Source organism: Oryza sativa, chromosome 1, assembly GCF_034140825.1.
Source record: "Oryza sativa Japonica Group chromosome 1, ASM3414082v1".
NCBI classification, from domain to species: domain Eukaryota; kingdom Viridiplantae; phylum Streptophyta; class Magnoliopsida; order Poales; family Poaceae; genus Oryza; species Oryza sativa.
In genome coordinates, this window is record NC_089035.1 from 11,085,249 (window position 1) to 11,103,668 (window position 18,420).

The 18,420-nt window shown below is 44.0% G+C and overlaps 2 protein-coding genes and 2 long non-coding RNA genes across 4 annotated transcripts; 3 read left to right on the forward strand and 1 right to left on the reverse strand.

The window, feature by feature from the left end:
* Positions 1–4,834, forward strand: LOC4325780 (uncharacterized). Its single transcript, XM_015775060.3, has 9 exons — positions 1–602; positions 1,883–2,416; positions 2,921–2,986; positions 3,086–3,252; positions 3,330–3,477; positions 3,558–3,648; positions 3,735–4,084; positions 4,169–4,273; positions 4,375–4,834. Exons 1-9 carry the CDS (start codon positions 489–491, stop codon positions 4,672–4,674), a joined length of 1,875 nt encoding a protein of 624 aa, XP_015630546.1. The 5' UTR covers positions 1–488; the 3' UTR covers positions 4,675–4,834.
* A 1,219-nt stretch (positions 4,835–6,053) lies between these two features.
* On the reverse strand, positions 6,054–9,729 carry LOC4325781 (pentatricopeptide repeat-containing protein At4g01990, mitochondrial). Its single transcript, XM_015794140.3, has 2 exons — positions 9,344–9,729; positions 6,054–7,640 (listed from the first exon to the last, which is right to left on the reverse strand). Exons 1-2 carry the CDS (start codon positions 9,668–9,670, stop codon positions 6,399–6,401), a joined length of 1,569 nt encoding a protein of 522 aa, XP_015649626.1. The 5' UTR covers positions 9,671–9,729; the 3' UTR covers positions 6,054–6,398.
* Positions 9,730–11,857: 2,128 nt separating this feature from the next.
* LOC112938729 (uncharacterized) lies at positions 11,858–12,923 on the forward strand. The gene is made up of 2 exons (XR_003241966.2): positions 11,858–12,135; positions 12,277–12,923. It is a non-coding gene; the product is annotated as an uncharacterized lncRNA (long non-coding RNA).
* Positions 12,924–16,113: 3,190 nt separating this feature from the next.
* Positions 16,114–18,355, forward strand: LOC4325783 (uncharacterized). The gene is made up of 3 exons (XR_001544809.3): positions 16,114–16,333; positions 17,459–17,523; positions 18,269–18,355. It is a non-coding gene; the product is annotated as an uncharacterized lncRNA (long non-coding RNA).
* The last annotated feature ends 65 nt before the right edge of the window (positions 18,356–18,420 follow it).

Consider the following 18,420-nt stretch of genomic DNA (forward strand, 5'->3'; position numbering starts at 1 on the left):
AAGCAGAGCAGACGGCTTCGCTTTGCATGGCCACTGGAGTTGTTGCTGTTCTTCTTCCCTTTGAGCAGCAGCAGCAGTGAGCCGTCCTGTGGTGTGTTGGTTGTCACAGTACTGTGTGGTGGTGGTGGAAGTGGAGGAGCAAACCTTGGACATGAATTGAGAGGCCCCTATCTTTTCCTGTCCATCTCTCAGTAGCAGTGAGCTGAGTGAGTGAGTGAGTGACAGTGAGTGATGGATTGATGTGTGATGCCTCACTAGCTGAGCCCCCCCCTCCTCCTCCTCCTTCCTTTGTGGCAAATCTCATCAGCAACAGGGACCTCTTGGTGTGACTACTTTGTTTACACGGTGGTTCTCTCCTTTTCTTCTTCTCAGCGTCGCCGTCGTCTTCTTTCTCCTTCATTCATTCAGACTTCATCAGAGTAGTAGTAGTAGGAAGGAGATAGTGTAGACAAGAAGTGTGTGTGTGTGTGTGAGAGAGAGGTAGAGAGATGGAGAGGAGGAGGAAGGCAATGTGGCTGTATCCAAAGGTGGTGGGCTTCAACCCTCCGGAGAGATGGGGGCACTCCGCTTGCTTCTTCGAGGGCGTCGTCTACGTCTTTGGGGTATGTGCTTACAATCCTTCCCAACTCTCCTCTTCATAAAAAATGGCTCCTGCAAGATTCTGCTTCTGCACATTCCTCTGCTTTTTGACTTCTTCTTCTTCCTCAGTTTGCTGCTTGTATCATCCATGAACCTCGTTAGATAGTTGTGCTCCCTCTCTCTCTCTGCAATTGGAAGCATATGTCGATGGTTTTCTTAGTTTTTTAGATTAGGCTGAACTTGATGAGGAGGCTGTGAATTCTTTTTTAGGAGAAGAAAAAGATGCGTCTTTTTTGGGGGTGTTAATCTTGTGGAGTTTGGGTTTTGTCCTGTTGTAGCGAGGTCCCCTGTGATGAATGATGTAGCAAAATGTTTAGCAGCTTTCAACTAAAGTTGAAGACCGTGAGAAGTCAGTCCTTGCTGTAATATTCCTCCTGGATGAAAAAGTTGTAGTAGTAGCAAAAGAAAGTAGCTTTTCCTTTTGATCGATAGATTACTGTCAGTTTGTCATCACCTGCAAATATATGTTCTTGTCTTTTTTATCACCTCAGATAATCTTCTATAGAAGTAGTAGGATGAAAACCTGTTTTTTTTCCATGAACATTACAAACACTGAAACAATTGTTTTGGAACAGTTGTTCTTCAGAAATTTCATTTGCAGTGATTCCACTGAACTCATTCAATAGGCCGGTGGAAGTTAGTGGCAAATGTACTAAGAAAAAAACAAACGAAAAAGAAGCAAGAGGACCTTTTCGTTGCTGTTCTTTCTCTTTCCCCCTGGCTTTTGGACCACTCCCTTTCTTTGCCTCTTGATATGCTGTGATTCACCGACCGAAAGATCGCTCTTTTAATGCTCTTAATTAGCACCTGTTTAGTAGCAGTTACAGTTTAACCTGAAATTACGCTGAAAAAACCAATCTTCTGTTTTGCCATGTTCTTTGCTGTGACGAAATGCAACTGACTTTTAAGTCTATGGTCAGTTTAGTAGGAGCAGCACAGCTTAACCTGCAATTATGCTGAGAAACCAGTTTTTTTTTTTTACAATGTTTTTTGCTGTGAGAAAATGCAACTGATTTTCAATCAACAGTGAAGTTTAGTAGGACTGCAGAACAGCTTAACCTGCAATTATGCTGAAAAAAAACAACAGTTTCCGTGCAATGTTCTTTGCTGCGATGAAATGCAACTGATTTTCTGTCGATTGTCTAGTTTAGTGGGAGCATACAGCTTAATCTACAATTATGCAATGTTTTTTTTTTCTTTGTGATGAAGTTGCAAATTAAACTGATGGATGTGGATGGAGCAGGGGTGCTGCGGCGGGCTGCATTTCAGCGACGTGCTGACGCTGAACCTGGAGACGATGGCGTGGAGCTCGCTGGCGACGACAGGGGCGCGGCCGGGGACGCGCGACAGCCACGGCGCGGCGCTGGTCGGCCACCGGATGATGGTGTTCGGCGGCACCAACGGGTCCAAGAAGGTGAACGACCTCCACGTGCTCGACCTCCGGACCAAGGAGTGGACCAAGCCGCCGTGCAAGGGCACGCCGCCGTCGCCGCGTGAGAGCCACACGGTGACTGCGTGCGGCGGCTGCGACCGGCTGGTGGTGTTCGGCGGCAGCGGCGAGGGGGAGGGGAACTACCTCAACGACGTGCACGTCCTGGACGTGGCCACCATGACGTGGTCGTCGCCGGAGGTGAAGGGCGACGTCGTGCCCGCGCCGAGGGACAGCCACGGCGCCGTCGCTGTGGGCAGCCGGCTGGTCGTCTACGGCGGCGACTGCGGCGACCGGTACCACGGCGAGGTGGACGTGCTCGACATGGACGCCATGGCGTGGTCAAGGGTAAGGGGTCCCGTCCATGTCACGTATGTTGGGGGGGGGGGGGGGGGGGCAGATGCTGATGTTTCCGGTGCAGATCGCCACCGTTGCTTTCGGCCTCCACACCGTCCTGCCTCTGCCTGCACTGCTGCTGCTAGGATTAGATGCCACTATGCAAAATTTCAGGAGCTTATTGATTTCTGATGCTGACTTCTTTTGCCTCTGCGTGTATTAGTAATAGTGTAGTACGACTGTGACATAATTTTTCAGTGTGTACGTTTTGTCGGTAATTTGGTTGGTCTACCTCTCACAGTGCCACAGCTCATAGGAGTACTAATGATTTGTATAACTAACACTTCTAACTAACCTGTCAGTGCTGAATAAACACTTTCCTAACCGTTGATGACTAGACTGAAACTACTGCAATTTGCTTTTATACCAGCTTGAAAACTATAGTCCATTGTGTTACATTAGAAATGCTCAGTGAATTTTTGCTCGTCTCTGATAATGTTGTTGCTGATTTTACAGTTTGCAGTAAAAGGGGCCTCACCTGGTGTTCGAGCTGGCCACGCTGCTGTAGGTGTTGGATCTAAGGTGAGCACCAATTATTGGAACAATGGAGTTATAAAATTTTGTGAGGGAAAAAAGAAAAATCTGTTGTGCCACTTTCTAAGCAATGCGCACATCGTGTAGGTCTATGTTATTGGAGGAGTTGGTGATAAGCAATACTACAGTGATGCCTGGATTCTTGATGTTGCAAATCGGTCGTGGACACAGCTTGAGATATGTGGGCAGCAACCGCAAGGACGGTTTTCTCATAGCGCGGTTGTCCTGAATACCGATATCGCAATTTACGGAGGGTAAGTTTGCATGAAAAATTTAGCACGGTACTACTATATATCTGGGGAGCAATTTGACATACCTGGCAAATTCACAGGTGTGGTGAAGATGAACGGCCCCTGAATGAGCTGCTCATTCTTCAGTTGGGCTCTGAGCATCCAAATGGCCGTTACAACATCTCAATGTGCAAAGTTCTAAGCAACCACTGGAGCCAGGAGAGGCGAAAATTCTTGAGAACAGAAAATGTGAGTACCTAACTTTCTTATGAGTAGGCTTGATGTTAATTTCTTCCGCAAAACTTAATATCATGAATGGGATATTACAGCAAAGAGATCCAAACATGAGTAATGGAGAACTTGGTCCAAGATCTCGGGAAGCAGAAATCGAACAAAGAAACCCGTTCTTGCGTGGTCTCGGTAAGAAAATATCTTACAAAACTAAAATGTAGAGTTGTCATTGTTATGTTTACATCCAATGGCTACATCGTTTACGTTCTTTTCAGAGAATGGCCATGTGAAAAGGAGGAGAACTGGCGATGTTCGACTGAAAGAGACCGAGTCGGAGCAGGAGGAGCACTCACTATCACTTTCTCAGCACTCTTCACCATCCCAATCTGATCAGGAGCAGAATGGAGCTCAGAAGCTTTCGGCATCTCCTAACGGATCAATCTCAGCCCTGCAACCGTTTGTTCACCTCAACACCAATGGCACTCTGAGGGCTGCTGGAGGTGTGTCACCGAGGACCCTGAAGACGGATCAGTTCCTCCGCACCATTGCTCCGCAGCAGCGGCATGAAGTGCAGTTCCTAGCAGCTGAACCCAAGCTGCACCACCGCCCGCCTACTCCACCCCTTGTATGGCACTCTTTTCACAGCACTCTTCTTCCAACTCTGGCGTGCCATATTGTTCATGTCTCTTGATGAATTGCTTGTCTACAGATCGGCGCAGAGGTTCATGGGACTATCGATGGAGCTTTCGATTCAGGGTACCTCATGACCGCTGTCGTGAATGGACAGCTCTTCAGAGGCGTCCTTTTCGCTCCTGTAAGCAATTCGCATCCGAAAAAGCTAATTGCAGATGATGATACACATTGTTCATCCTCGCATTCTCATGACATTTCCCGCCATTCCTACTTCCATATCAGGGTCCGGGAGTAACGGCTCCGAGACCGACGTTGCACCATCCGATTCTGATGAGCTCGGCCATTCCCCCGCAGCAGCAGCAGCAGCGCCCGGTGCTCGCCCACGCCATCCCGGTTCATGCCCGGCCCGTGCCACAGGCGACGGGCTTCGTGCTGCCGGACTGCAGCAACCATGCCCGGCAAGCATTCCCGGCGTCTGCAGCGGCGGCAGCGGCGAAGATCATCAAGTCTGAACCGGAGAGGGGCGGCAGTGACCTGCACGATGTTGTGCTCACGCTGGGAGGGCCTGGAGCTGGCAAGTGACACCTCTTTTCTTGTTTTAACACTTGTGATCTTGGCCTCTGATGTTGATCTGTTAATCTGCTCTTGTAAAATAGTCATCCTGGTTGACAAAAATAAGACCAGTAACCTTGTGTAATTGTTCCTGATAATGCCCAATTTTCTTCTTCCTGCGTGTTAGATATATTGATATAGTGCTAGTTTGATGCGACTAGTTTTTTTTTTGGGTGCTTGCAGTTATTGTCATTATATGGAGTCAATTGCCTTCATGGAAAAGGTTTTGTGAGTAGGGCTGTGTTTAGATCCAAAGTTTGTATCACATTTCCATCACATCAACTTGTCATACACACACAACTTTTCAGTCATATCATCTTTAATTTCAATCAAAATTCAAATTTTGCGCTGAACTAAACACAACCTAGGATGAGTTATCAACACAGCCTAGGATGAGTTATCATGGACTCTCAAACATGTTCTTTTCTGATTTAGTACAAGTACTGAACGATTTTGCTTCATTTTCCATCGTGTCTGTTTCACGCTGAACGACAGTTGAGCAGAGCTTGCAATCAGTACTAGCTGTAGCCTGTAAGGATTGATCAGTCCAATCCATGTCTGACAGTACAAATGGCACAAGGGAGTAAACGAGTGGACGAAGAGAGAATTCAAAAGCAAAATTGGGTATAGATGACCAATTGATTGAGTTGTTGTAGTAGTACTACTTTTGTCGCAGTCACGGCCAGAGATTAGGATTCTTATCGCCCACATCAGGCAATGTACGGATAATAGATATACTCTCTAGTTTTACATTGATGGGTTAATGATGTTGGTATTTTAGTTGTTATTACGAACTTGACAATTGGATAAAAACCGATATTGCATGGTTGAACATTCAAATTTTAAACCAATGTCATCAACAGTGAAATCCCGAAAAAAAATAGGTTATGCCAATCTTGATTCTCCGACCTATGGTATATTGGCACCCATGACAACTTTAACAAATTATTGATTCATCGAAGCGACTATAATCTTAGAGAAAATATCTTACCACACAGCCTCCATCTCATATTACAGCTACCTCTAGCAATCAAATTTGAATTAAAAAGGTTCCACTCACACATCTCGCCCCTATATGAATTAAAAAGGTTCAACTCGGGACCATTTTTTTTGACCAAATAAATTACCTCAAATTTGATTTAACATATTCGATCCCTTTGCACGGGATGACAAGACAGAAGCCTATGCAAGGTGTTCTCTTGAAAGGCCTTGTCTCTCGTTCTGCACGCAATTACTTCCTGTCCGAATGGCTTCTCCTGTTCACAAAGACTTATCCACAACACACTTGGGACTAGCATGCACATATCATTGTCAGGGCATCAAACTGATAGCACACTGACTACAAGAGATGGAAACAGCAACGATTCTGTAGTAGGATTCTTGCTTCAGTACTGTATGTCTGGAGAAGCCATTTCGTTCAGAAAGTAAGCAAAAAAGAAGTGTTGGAGAAAAGCCTCCTCAGACAAGACTACACGTTGCACTTGAAGAAAAAACCCTTTACCCTAGCATGCCTCTGCTTCTTGAAAAAAAAAAGCAAGAAAAGGCTGGAACAGCATCCTAGCCATGAGGTATATCATCCTCTACATGGAGCAGTAGGAAGAAGGGAGAACAGTTCACTCAAACGAATCTGCTTTGTGCCGCTCGCCGAAGAATCACGTGTCACCGACAAAGTAAAATTACCGAGGATAAACATTTCAGCGTCCCTTGTCGGCAATCCTCTTGAGTAATTTCCCGATGCCATAGCATATCTCAATCTTATCTTCCTTGATCATTTGGCGGATCGAACGGCTTGTCTTGCCAGCCGCCAAGTAGGTCCGCAGGAGGGACTCATATGCCTTGCCATCAATGCATCCTGACGTTCTCAAGCAGTTGAGAAACCTTTCGGCACCTTCCACATCCTTGTGCTCTTCGAAATACTTCAAGAAACAGCTGATCTTCTCCTGATCTAGCTTCGATTTCTTCCTGGGAAGTTTGGTCATATTTTCAACCCAGTTCAAAGCGGAGGTCATGTCCCCTTTCCCCATGTAATGCTCTAGAAACAACTCACATGTTTTGGAATCAAATTCTGCACCTTTTTCCTTAACCTTCTCCCATAGTAATTCAGCTTCCTTGGTCAAGCCATTTCTTAGATGTGCTCGGGTCATCATATTTGTCAGCCTCGCATCATAATTTTCATAATTAGATTCCCAATCCTCATAAATCTGCTTCATGCGATCATCGTCATTGAGTTTATAAAGAGCTTGAAGCATGCCGAGGTAGCTGGTGTTAGTCACCTTCTGAAAATTAGCCTTTATCAGGTTCCACACTCTGTTGACCTCACTCAGATTGCCTACTGATGCATATAGGCTCATAAGGAAATCAAAAGGCTGCCTGCCAGCTTGAACATCGATGAGACTCTCGAGTTTCTTCAAAGCAGATTCCGCTTCTTCAACCATATTAGCATTCACATAGAGGGAAGCGAGTGTGCTATATGCAGACCACCCTAGAGCCACTTTTTTTTCTTCCATTTCTTTTAGAACCTCTCCAACAGTATCTATCTTGTTCAATGCTGCATAGCTACTCATCAGCAGGCAGCATGTGAGGTTATCCGGTTTAACATTCTTCACTTTCATCTCCTCAAACAGGCTTGTAACCTTCCTATGCTGGCCTATCTTCACGTAAAGAGACATCAGGTTGTTGATAGGAAGAGTACTGGATGAGATTCCTAGTTCGTCCATCTTGCGATAGATGTCTGTTGCTTTGTCTTCCATTTTAGCAGAGCAATAACAGTTCAAAAGTGCACCATAAGTTTTATGGTTCTTGCCTGGATCAGGGAGGCCAGCAAAGTATTGTTCTGCTGCTTCAATGCCACGCACTTTATAAATGAGATCCAAACGTATGGCATGGTTAGTGTATGACATGTTCATACCCTTAGTGTTAACCATCCATTCCATCAACTGCCAAAGAAATCAAGAAAAAAATGTTGCATAAGCATAATAAACAAAAACCAATAACAGAAGTACATACAGACTGGTATGAAACAAGATATGTTGAGAAGTTCAGTACTACTAATCTTTTCAGACCTTGAGGATAACTGAGAATATAGTTGTAACAACATGCTATTATTTTTATTGCAATATAGGCAGAAAATATGTCCATTCATCTGCTTAACATGCTGAACAACATCTACCATGTCAAAAGCAGGCAGGTTTTCTTGCAAAAGAGTATGCTACATCATCTAAATGGAGTCAGTCAGTGAATTGGCAGGGAGAAAACACCGAGCCCACCATCCTGACCTTAAATGGCTTAAAAATCCCTAGACCCCAAAATATCTGGATAGTGCATTCCACCCCCTCTAACCTCCAATGCTGGTCTTCCCTGCGTCGCTACTAAACACAAGATGCAACCGCTTTCTCTCTACCGCAGGCACCTCTCTGCACCAAATATTCCTCTCATGTTGCCAACCTCCCTGCACCATTCCCTCCCTCGAGTTCCTTTTATCCCCTCACATCTATGCACCATTCCATCCCCTTCCTTCCCCGCATCATTGCCATATCGGCACCACCTCCACCTTCTCACCACTCTTCGCTGCTTCTCTCCTCAGAGCTTCATCCATCCTCAGCCATTCGAAAGACAACAAGTGAAGGTTTGTTTTACAACTGGCATTGAAATCCCTCTGTAGGATCTACAGAGGTTATCAGTTTCATCTCCATGGTCATGCTATTCGATTAATTGTCATCTGGAACTGTTATGGTAATAATTTTGAAACAAGTTTTACAATATTTTGCTCTATGCTTGGACCTCTGGAAAATTCCATTCTACAGAACCAAAAGTCACATGGATGTAGGCTTATGAAACATATATGAATAAAATTTATGTCCATTCAGGGTCAATGACATATTTACGCTAGAAACACAGACATTGTAAAACAAAACCAGCATCCTGAGGTAACCACGCCATCGCACAGACAACTTGTGAGACAAAATTACATCTCAGGGGCGTAGGTAACCATATTTGGCAGCTGCAACTTGAAACTTGAAACAAAGAAAGCAAAAGAAGATAAGGCAAAATTTCCTCAAAAAATAAGGATATAAAGTGAATTGGGCCTAGCACACAAAATCCAGAAGTAAACTACAGCCTTCTAAAGTTAAGAGCACTAGAATAATTTGCTTCATTTTCTAAAAAGACTAGAATAATTTGCATATTTTGGATAACAAGTCCCCAATACAATGAACCCAATCAATCTAGCAGGTGTAATTACCAAGGTTAAAACTAAGATAATTAAAGTCCCCAATACAATGGAAGCAATCAATCTAGCAGGTGGAACTAAATCCATATTAAAATAAACGAACCTAGACTAAAAAACTGAACTAACCAGAGGAAAAAAATCCATTGGAACCCCTGAACTACTCAAAAGGTCTAGTTCTCAAGACGATCCTTGAACTCTAACAACCCTGAACTATCAAAACAGTTCAATTTGCTGAGTCCCCGTTCTCGTTGCTGCCAAACGTAAGTGTATTCGCATACAAATCAGGCCATTGCCAACTCCTATCCCCCCAACTGGTGCAAAATTGGGTAACACCTCATTTTCGATCGCCAATCGCTCCTGAAAAATGGCATCTCTCCTAGCAAAAGTGATATGATGCACAATCGCACATACCTCGAGGGCGTGGGCGTGGCGCTTGTACTTGCGAAGCTCCTTGACGTACTTGGCGAGATCCGCCGCGCGCGCCTCCCGCCCCTCGCGCACCCACTTGTTCATCACCCGCGACACGCTCCCTTCCCCCGCGCCCCCGAGCGCCGAGAGCCGCCGGTACAGCGACCGCGCGTCCTTCTCCTCCCCCGCCGCCGCCGCCGTCTTGGCGCCCTTCGCCGCGGCCTTCTCGGCGGCGGGAGCCACGGCCGCCGCCTCCGCCTCGGCGACCGCCGTGGAGAGGAGGCGGCGGAGGACGAGGCGAGCGGCGGCAGTGGGGACGGGCGGCGCCATGGGGGGTTTAGGGTTTTGGGAGGGTTTCGACTTTGGAGTGCGGGAGAGAAGAAGAAGATGGGGGAAAATCGGCGGCGATTAGTGGGCTGTAATTTGCAAGCCTTGGGGAGCATTTTCCCCTATTCACAATCCGGTTCAAGCCTTCAACTCAATGTAAAAAAAAAAAAAAGAAAAAAAGAAAGAGGGAGTAAATTTTATTAAACCTTACCTCCTTTGATTCAAATTGTATAGAGCCAATCACGTCGTTAACCATTTTGACATACTCCTATATCAAAATTTAACAAAGTGGATGTAAGATTTGTATCGCAGATAACAAAACTCATAAATTTGGGGTTTTGGACTATTTGCCATTCTCCCAGATAGCGTGTTCTCAAATGCCACTCTCCCGGATGACTTCGCTATTTTGCCATCGGAGAGAGAAGATTTCCTACCCGTGTGACATTTTTGAGCCCGCAAAGCGCCACGTCACCCGATCCGAGGGCAAAATGACTGCCTTGCCCTTCTTCTTCATCTAGCTCGGGTCCCTCTTCTCCAACCTTCCTCCCTGCGTGTGAGCCGGTGCACCACCACCGACGAACCGACGTCCTGGCGCTGGGTGGAGAACGACAAGGTAGGGGAAGCCCTGAGGGTGGACCTGGCGCAGGCGCCGACATCGGGGGAGAGTGCAAAAGAGCTGAGAGGAGGAAGGTGAAGTCGGCGGTGATGGGGTGAGGCACCGGCGATGCCACAAAAGAAAAGACAGGGGCCGGTGTTGGTCGCAGCGAAATGGAGCAGGGGCCGGGGAGGTAAGGAGCAGAGCGAAGGAGGGAGGAGTGTGAGGCGGGGAGCTCACCGGAGCCCAATAACCTCGCCGGAGCGAAGGAAGCGGATGAAAGAGACAGGAGGAGAAATGAAGAAGGGTAAGACGATCATTTTGTCCTCAGATCGAGTGACATGGCGCCTTGCGGGCTCAAAAATGGCACACGGGCAAGAAATCTTCTCTCTCCGGTAGCAAAATAGCGAAGTCATCTGGGAGAGTGGTATTTGAGAACACGCCATCTGGAAGAGTGGCAAATAGTCCAAAACCCCCATAAATTTGAGATGTGATTGAAGAACTCAAAAGTGTAATATAAAATAATCAAGAGTGTGGTTTCGTAAAACTTTAGGACAAGGGTTATATGTCACGTGCCAAAGTCTATATATCATAGTGCAATTCTTTTGGATCATAATAGGTGGAGTTTTATAAATTTTACTTAAAAAAAAAAACTCTATCAGGATGCCCACCTAAACCCGTAAAATAGGGAGTCCCTAAATCTCTTTTAAGCACACATCTCTACAAGTTTTTCATGTCATCACTAAATTTATATCGGTTAGTTTTCTGGCGGTATTCAACCAAACTTTTTTCGGCTCAGGTTATGCTCTACCAAGTTGGACTTTTTTTAGTTATATGTTTTCTTCCATGTGTACTACAAGGGGTCGGTCTATCATGCTGATGCGGTCGACCGCTCACGCATCCCTCTTCGCGATCACGCAAGCGCAAATAGCGAGAGGACCACGTGTGGAGAAGCAAAATCCGATCCAACCCAATTTCCCACCATCTTCTATTGTGGCCCACGTGCAAACTAGGGGAAAAGGCCACACGTTTGTTTATATTTACGTTGCTCAAAAATATTATACATTAAAACTCTATACATAGAAAGTTTATACATACAAACTTTCTACGTGGAAACATTAGATATATAACTTTATTTATAAAATATTTGGTACATAACTTTATACATATAAATATTTGGTATATAAACTTTATACTATAATTTAAACATGTAAAGTTTACGTGTATATAAATTTATATGTATAGATTTTTATTTTAAACATGGCATTATTATATGTTTGCTAGTCATCATAAAAATAAATAAGCAATAAATTGTAGAATTAAAAAGTAAAGAAAAAAAATCAAATTGGGCCGACCCTCAATGGCCCAATCTATAAGGCAAAATTTGCTACAGGACACCGAAAGATTACGGCCTTTGCTGTGAGACACCCGAAGATCGTATATTTGCTCGTGGACACTGTAAAAAAGTGGTAATTAGCTGCTGGACACTTGTCCATTATTTTATTATTTCTGGTCAAAATAGAGAAAGAGCTGTGTAAGTACCAAAATGCCCCTAGACACGTATTGTTCTTCCTCTCTCTCCTTTTCTTTTCCCCATTCTTCCTCGCGACGGCGGCTGTCCCGAGCCGGGATGGCTCGGCCACGGCGGGACGGCGACGGCGACGCATCGCCGGGGTTCATCGCCGACAGCCACCTCCGTCTGCCAGCTCACCCCGTCCCCACCTCTCCTCCCTGCCGTCCTCGCTTCCTGCAACGGCCGGCGCGGGCCGCTGGGGCGCAGACGGAGGTGTCGTGCTCCTGCTGTGGCTGCGATCCTACCAGTGCTTCCCGACGACGCGGAGGAGTGTGCCGGCGCAGATCATCATCAAACACGGTGATGAATTGTTTGCAGATTTTAGTCCCAAGCAGTTATTCCACATCTTTTTTTGGGGAATTATACTAGACGAACTCTAGATGAACATCAACTTACAAGGCAACACTGAACAAAGGTTGCATTTTTGGTCATTTTGAGTAGACCACACCAGCAGCAGCAGCCAGGGAGGACGCAAAGCAACACCACGGCGCAAAGACGTAATGCTTTTGCTCCATTCTTTAGTTTTTACCCATCAAGGATGGAGCTTCGTCATGGCAGCCTAGCGAGGCTGGTTGATGACACGGGGCGCGCCGCCGCTCCTTGGGCTACCGGCGTACTTGGTGGGCTTCTCGGAGTGTCGGGGCTTCTCCCGGAGCCCCCTCGGGCCGCGGCGCGTCGCCACCCTTGGGAGAGACTAGGCTCAGTGCCTTGAGCACCGCATCTGCACACACACATGGAAACATGGCGATGAATTCACCGCACTCCACGACGGCGGCGTGTCTTCCCCGCGCTCGCGCCGCCAACGTCGCAGCTGGAAGCGAACGGGATGACGACAGCGTGCGCCGGCGGGGAGGGCAGCGAGGAGGCTGGAGAGGGAGTGCTCGCGGAACGGCGACGACGCACGACGGCTCGGCCATGGCGGAGCTCGGCGGCAGCGCAACGAGAAAAAGATGAACAGAGAGAGAGGAAGAAGAAGAACAAAGAGAGATTAACAAGTGGGACTATGGTCAAACTTGTCTTTAACCAAAGTTTCTCTCTTCATTTTGACCGGAAATAATAAAATAATGGAATGAGTGTCCAGCAGCTAATTACCACTTTTTTACAGTGTCCACGAGCAAATACACGATCTTTGAGTGTCTCACAGCAAAGGCCGTAATCTTTCGGTGTCCCGTAGCAAATTTTGCCAACCTATAAATATCGCACACAAAAGGAAAGCGTGAGGAAAAGGAGAAAAAATGGAACACACGCGTTGCCGAAACTGGAAAAAGAAATCAGAACGGTTGTCCAAAATGGAAATTACGGTCTAATCGTGATCGATGTGATCCCGTACGTGACCGCTCGCTAAATATCCTTTTCACACTACTGGTGTGTTTAGATTCAAACTTTAAATCCAAACTTTTAACTTTTTTCATCACATCAATCTGTCATTTACATAAATTTTCAATCACATCGTACCAATTTTAACTCAAACTTTCAACTTTGAAAGTAACTGAATACAGCCTACAAGTAGCTCCATTATAATGATTCACAACTGATCGATTACACACTATCAGCATGTGATCGTGACATCGTATTAACTGATAGAAGATTCGACGAGATTTTTTTTTTCGAACGAAATGTTTCGATGAGATTTGACGATTTGCCAGTTTTTATGTAGGGGTTTTGATGATTTGTCATTCTAATCCACACGTCACTGTCATAGGGTGGCATGTGACAATATAAAAGAGTGGCAAGAAATGGTCATGTATCTTCCTGCCCTTTGTTTTTCGGTGTAGACTTAAAATGGTTATTTATCTTCTCGCACTTCGATTTTCGGTGTAGAAACAGATCGAAAATAGGAACACACGAGAATGTGCTATGTAGCTGCACAAAACCAATTAGGAGAGATACAAGAGGTACCCATCTCTTACTATCGAAATCCGTGCAAATTATCGAGCAATTAGCGATGCCACGTGGCACAGCGTGGTTCGTGCGTGCGCTCCCACACTTGAGAAGGACTAAAATATAAAAAACAATCTTACGTTGGAGTAAAATCAAAAAGTGCAAAGCCACCTGATGTTTCCGGAAGGGTCACGACTCTTGGTCTTCTATAATCTTGATTCACTCTTCATCTTCTATAATCGTTCCTCTTTTCTCTTGTCATTGTTTCACATTCATTCTCTATCTTGTCTGATCCACCGGGAGAAAGAGGTAGCGACCTCCGGCCGGTACCTCTGCGGCAAGCATGTCCTGCACAGAGACAACACCACGAGGAGGAGGCGGTGGCCTTCGGCCGGTATCTCTGCGGCGAGCACGTCCTGCACCGCGAGGACGACGTTCGCGAGTTCAGTGAATGGCAATCACATGTATTAGTGATATAAATATTGCAGATTTTTCATTCTTAAAAAAAAACCAGCTAGATCTGTTACTTCACTGATATATATTAGACTATTTGTTATAGTATAAGTTATTGGGAATGGAAGCATTCGGAAAGAAGTTTTACTGTCCCTTTGTTATTGTAAACGCATAATGAGGACCATCTTCATTAAGATAGAACCCTTGTAGAATATATTTTGTTTAGTGATGCTGGTACTACTCCTACTCTACCAAGTTCCAATATCATGAGGTTTTCTGTTTTTGTTTGACAATTTCGCCAATGATTAATTATAACATTTGAATTTTATTTGTTAAGTCTTTGCTTAGCTCCAGCTTTGGGGCTTGTATTGACTAGGAGACTACCCATGCATAAGAAGTTTCAGACTTTCAGTTGGTTAACTTAATTTAATTCCTCGAATATTTATTCCTGTGATTATCTGGTGGTTAAATTTCTCTGTTCTGCCACTATAGTGAAAAATTGACACACTTAATTTAGTGAGAACCACCCCAAGATATTCAGAGCATGGAAGCTGAGCCATGTAATTTAGAGACAAGCAGTTTGTCAGGCAAAAGAGCTTATGAAGATCCGAACAGTAATGATCAGGTAAACAATTGCTCATATTTAAAATCATTTGTTTTTCAATCATATAATTAACCTACTACTGTACTGTGCATAAGCTTGGCACCATTTCAAGCAAGTGTATTACCTTATATGGCTGCTTCAATTTCACGGTTACCTACCAGATACCCTGTTTACATGTAGTATTCACATATATACCTGACACTACATAGAAACCTCATACTTGCCCAACCTAGCTACTGCATTGTGTTAAGTACTGCATGAGAAAGAATTGCTGGTTCCTCAGTAACATACTTTGACAAGGATTCTAATTATTGTTTTTTTTTGGGAAAATAATGAAGAAGAAAACACTGACTTTTGCTATTTATAGCCCAAGCTGGATACTTTTGTTATCCTCTCATCTACCAGCCAATTTATTTTTGATGTATTTAGCACTCACCAAGAACCTACACTCATCTACTTTCCAGTTACTCTAATACAAAATTGATAGGGAGCTTTATTAAAATCTTCCATTATTTAAGTTCCAGATCAAATGTCTATAATATGTCACATACTCATACCCCACGGCGTTGCTGCGGAAAATTAAGTTGCATAATATGTACAAAACTAAAAACAATTTGATACAATTTTGAGCTTAAAAGTAATCGAGATTGTATGTTTTTAAGAGAGAAGAAAGAAGAAACAATTTAGACCATAGATCTATCATCCAAAGGCTAGAAATAATTAGGGTGATGTGGGTTAATGAGAAGAGAGAAATAGCATTAACTACACTTAGTGGAGATGAACTATATAAGTATATAGGATAACTATTGTGTTTTGTTCAGATTATACAGTCTATATCACATTATATGCCATAAATTAATTTTTAAAATTTAATACTCTGCTGTAGTAATCATGATTGTGCAATATAGTATTTTGCTACAACTTGCATTGTTGTTAAACTGATCATTCTGTCTCCATACGGCCAAATAGTGTGGCCCATCGAGTGTTGCACGCGGCAACGTCGCGTGTTTTTTTCTAGTTTGTTACTAAATAGGCATATCCCTTCTTTCTATAAAGTTAAGACCCAAAACTGAAACCACAGCATTCCACGTCATCAGTAATTGTCAGCCGTTCGATCGGTGGATGAGATCGCATCTGAACCGTTGGATAAGAAGGTCATCGGGTGAAGCCCAACGCCCCAGCCCATCACGGCCCGTGTCCTCTCTCTCCAGGGTTTCTTCACCCTCCACCGCATTGCAAACATCTGCCCGCCGCCACATGCGCTCGCTTCTCCTCCCCCATCCGCACGCGCCAGTTGCCGTGCTCGCTTCTCTCTCTCTCCCCCCCCCCCCGCATTCCCCGTGCGCGCCAGCCGTGAGCCCACGAGGCCATTCGCACCAAGCCATGAAGCGCCGCTCATCCGTTTGGGAGACAGATCGGTCGTGGGAGGGCAAGTGGGTGCGATGGCGATCCGTGCAGCTCGATGGTGGTGGGGGCCGGAGTCGCGTCACGCCCCGGCGCCATCCGCCCCGCCGTGGCGGCGCAGGCGGAGGAGGCGAAACCCTAGCGTGGGGAGATGAGGTAGACTTCGATGCCTCTCTATTTTGATTCTTGCGTCTCGTGATTGGAGGTCTCATTCGCGGAGCGGAGAGGGGAGAAGGAATTGAGGGGGATCGGGGAGGGGGGGGGGGGTTTGGGTGGGGGTGGTGGGATTTCGAAACCCATGGTGTGAGTTCTTGACATTTTTCGCTAGCTGTGTGGTTCAATGAATTCCAAAACCCTAGGTGTTAAGGGGTCCTGTTTTTGCAAGATCTTGAATCCCCACTTGTGTAAGACTATAATTAGGTTTCGTGTAAGCAATTTTAGGAGATGTATGATGCATTTTGTGGGTGACGACTATCCCTGGGGATAGGGCTTCATCAGCCTGCAAACATAATATAAAGGAATAATCGATTTGAATTCTCTTTCTGTTTAACCAGGTGACCACCCTTGATTGGTATGTCTGGACCAATACGCACATAGACATTGGAATTGATCTAAAGTGATTTATGCCGTACCAGGACGTTAAAAGTGATTTATGACAGTAAAACTTGAACCATAAGTACTCAATGATCTGACAGCATGTAATCATGTCAATCTGGATTAGAAAAAATAGAGAAAATAAATATCAACAAAAGTAAGCTTACCTATTGTAATGTAGATAAGAATAGGTAGAATATCATCAGCCCCTGATAGTGGTTGTTCATTTGACATTGACACATCTAGCAGCAAGTTATTGATGACTTGGCAACAGCTCATAATGCAATTAAGCTTCTCTGCCATAAACATCCTACTGAAGGTCAGAGTTAACTTGGCCATTGATGTCTTGGTGACTGACAGGTCATAGTATATTTTTCATGTCGAGCAGATGTAAAATTAAAGCAGCGATGAACCAATCATTGGAATAATCCAGGGAAAGAATTATCGTGTAAATGTTGACCCCATGCATTTTTATCATATATAATGTACATTGTGAACAAAATGCAAGCTAATCCTGGTTTTATATAAGAGATAATTCAAAGTAACCTTACACACTAATTTGCATTTTACCTTATGCCGTGATCGATATACAAAGCTTTCAGAGTACCTATGCATTTAGTACTGTTTTAGTTTCTTAAAAAAAATTCTACCTGCAACTTATACTTCTTTCACCTATCCCTTAAATAGATACAAAAATATTTGTTTGGCAACTTGAGGAGAAGCTTGACAATTGAAGCAGATAACCTTGCTCGGTATGTCTACTGTTCAACTCAACATATATTTTTCATATCTTCTGTACATCTCTTCTCTAATTTATCTTTGCAATATCATTTCATATTCCAGTTACAACTTATGGATATACTCCTACATTTAGCAAATATGATAGTTACTTCCGATATTTGTAAATATATAATCAGAATTAGTTAATTCTGAATTGAATTGGTTCTTTGCCCTGAGTGCTGATTTTAGTTCCTCAAAAAAAGTATCTGAATTTATTCTATTTGGTAAGCCTAAATTTGCCATGAATTTTGCCCACATTCTATTTGAGCATACATTATGATTTGAACCAAGTAGGAGCACTGTTAAAGTTTTGTGAATTGGTTTCTCTAAACCTAAGAAAGAATCCCTACCCTATGCACTGTTGTTGTTTCAGTTTCTTAAGAAAGGATTTCTAATACTTGCAGTGGATACTTATATGTCCTATAACTCTAATTAATTTGAGCAGTTGGAGAGCAACCAGAGGATTGGTATATAGATGTCCTGACATAGCGAGACTAATGTTGTGATTATGACTATAAATTTGAAACTTCTTGCAATCCAAATGAGTATTCTGTGTTCAGTGCTTTTAGCAATTGATGCAAATATCACATTTAATTGCTCAAGTAGCAGAACTATTCACTTATATCTCGATTCTTCCATCTATATTTTTTATACATTTTAATATTGTGTGCATATAGCTAAATCTAAAGGAGTTTTTGTTGTTTCTGATATTTGCAGGTTTTTGAAATTGTATACTACACTATATTCCTGTTTGATTTTTCATGTCTTTCAAGCAATAAAACAGAGCTCCACATTATTGGTTTATGAGCTTGATGCAGTTTCAAGTATTTCTTACTTGAGTACATATTTTGCCAATCAATTTTTTTTCA

Bases quoted from the DNA above. Each gene is read 5' to 3' on its own strand.
- LOC4325780 (XM_015775060.3), top strand. From the start codon at position 489: ATGGAGAGGAGGAGGAAGGCAATGTGGCTGTATCCAAAGGTGGTGGGC. The intron at 3,478-3,557 runs GTGAGTACCTAA...GGGATATTACAG, and splicing joins AATTCTTGAGAACAGAAAAT to CAAAGAGATCCAAACATGAG. The intron at 3,649-3,734 runs GTAAGAAAATAT...CGTTCTTTTCAG, and splicing joins CCCGTTCTTGCGTGGTCTCG to AGAATGGCCATGTGAAAAGG.
- LOC4325781 (XM_015794140.3), bottom strand. From the start codon at position 9,670: ATGGCGCCGCCCGTCCCCACTGCCGCCGCTCGCCTCGTCCTCCGCCGC. The intron at 7,641-9,343 runs GTATGTGCGATT...TTTCTTTGGCAG, and splicing joins GCCACGCCCACGCCCTCGAG to TTGATGGAATGGATGGTTAA.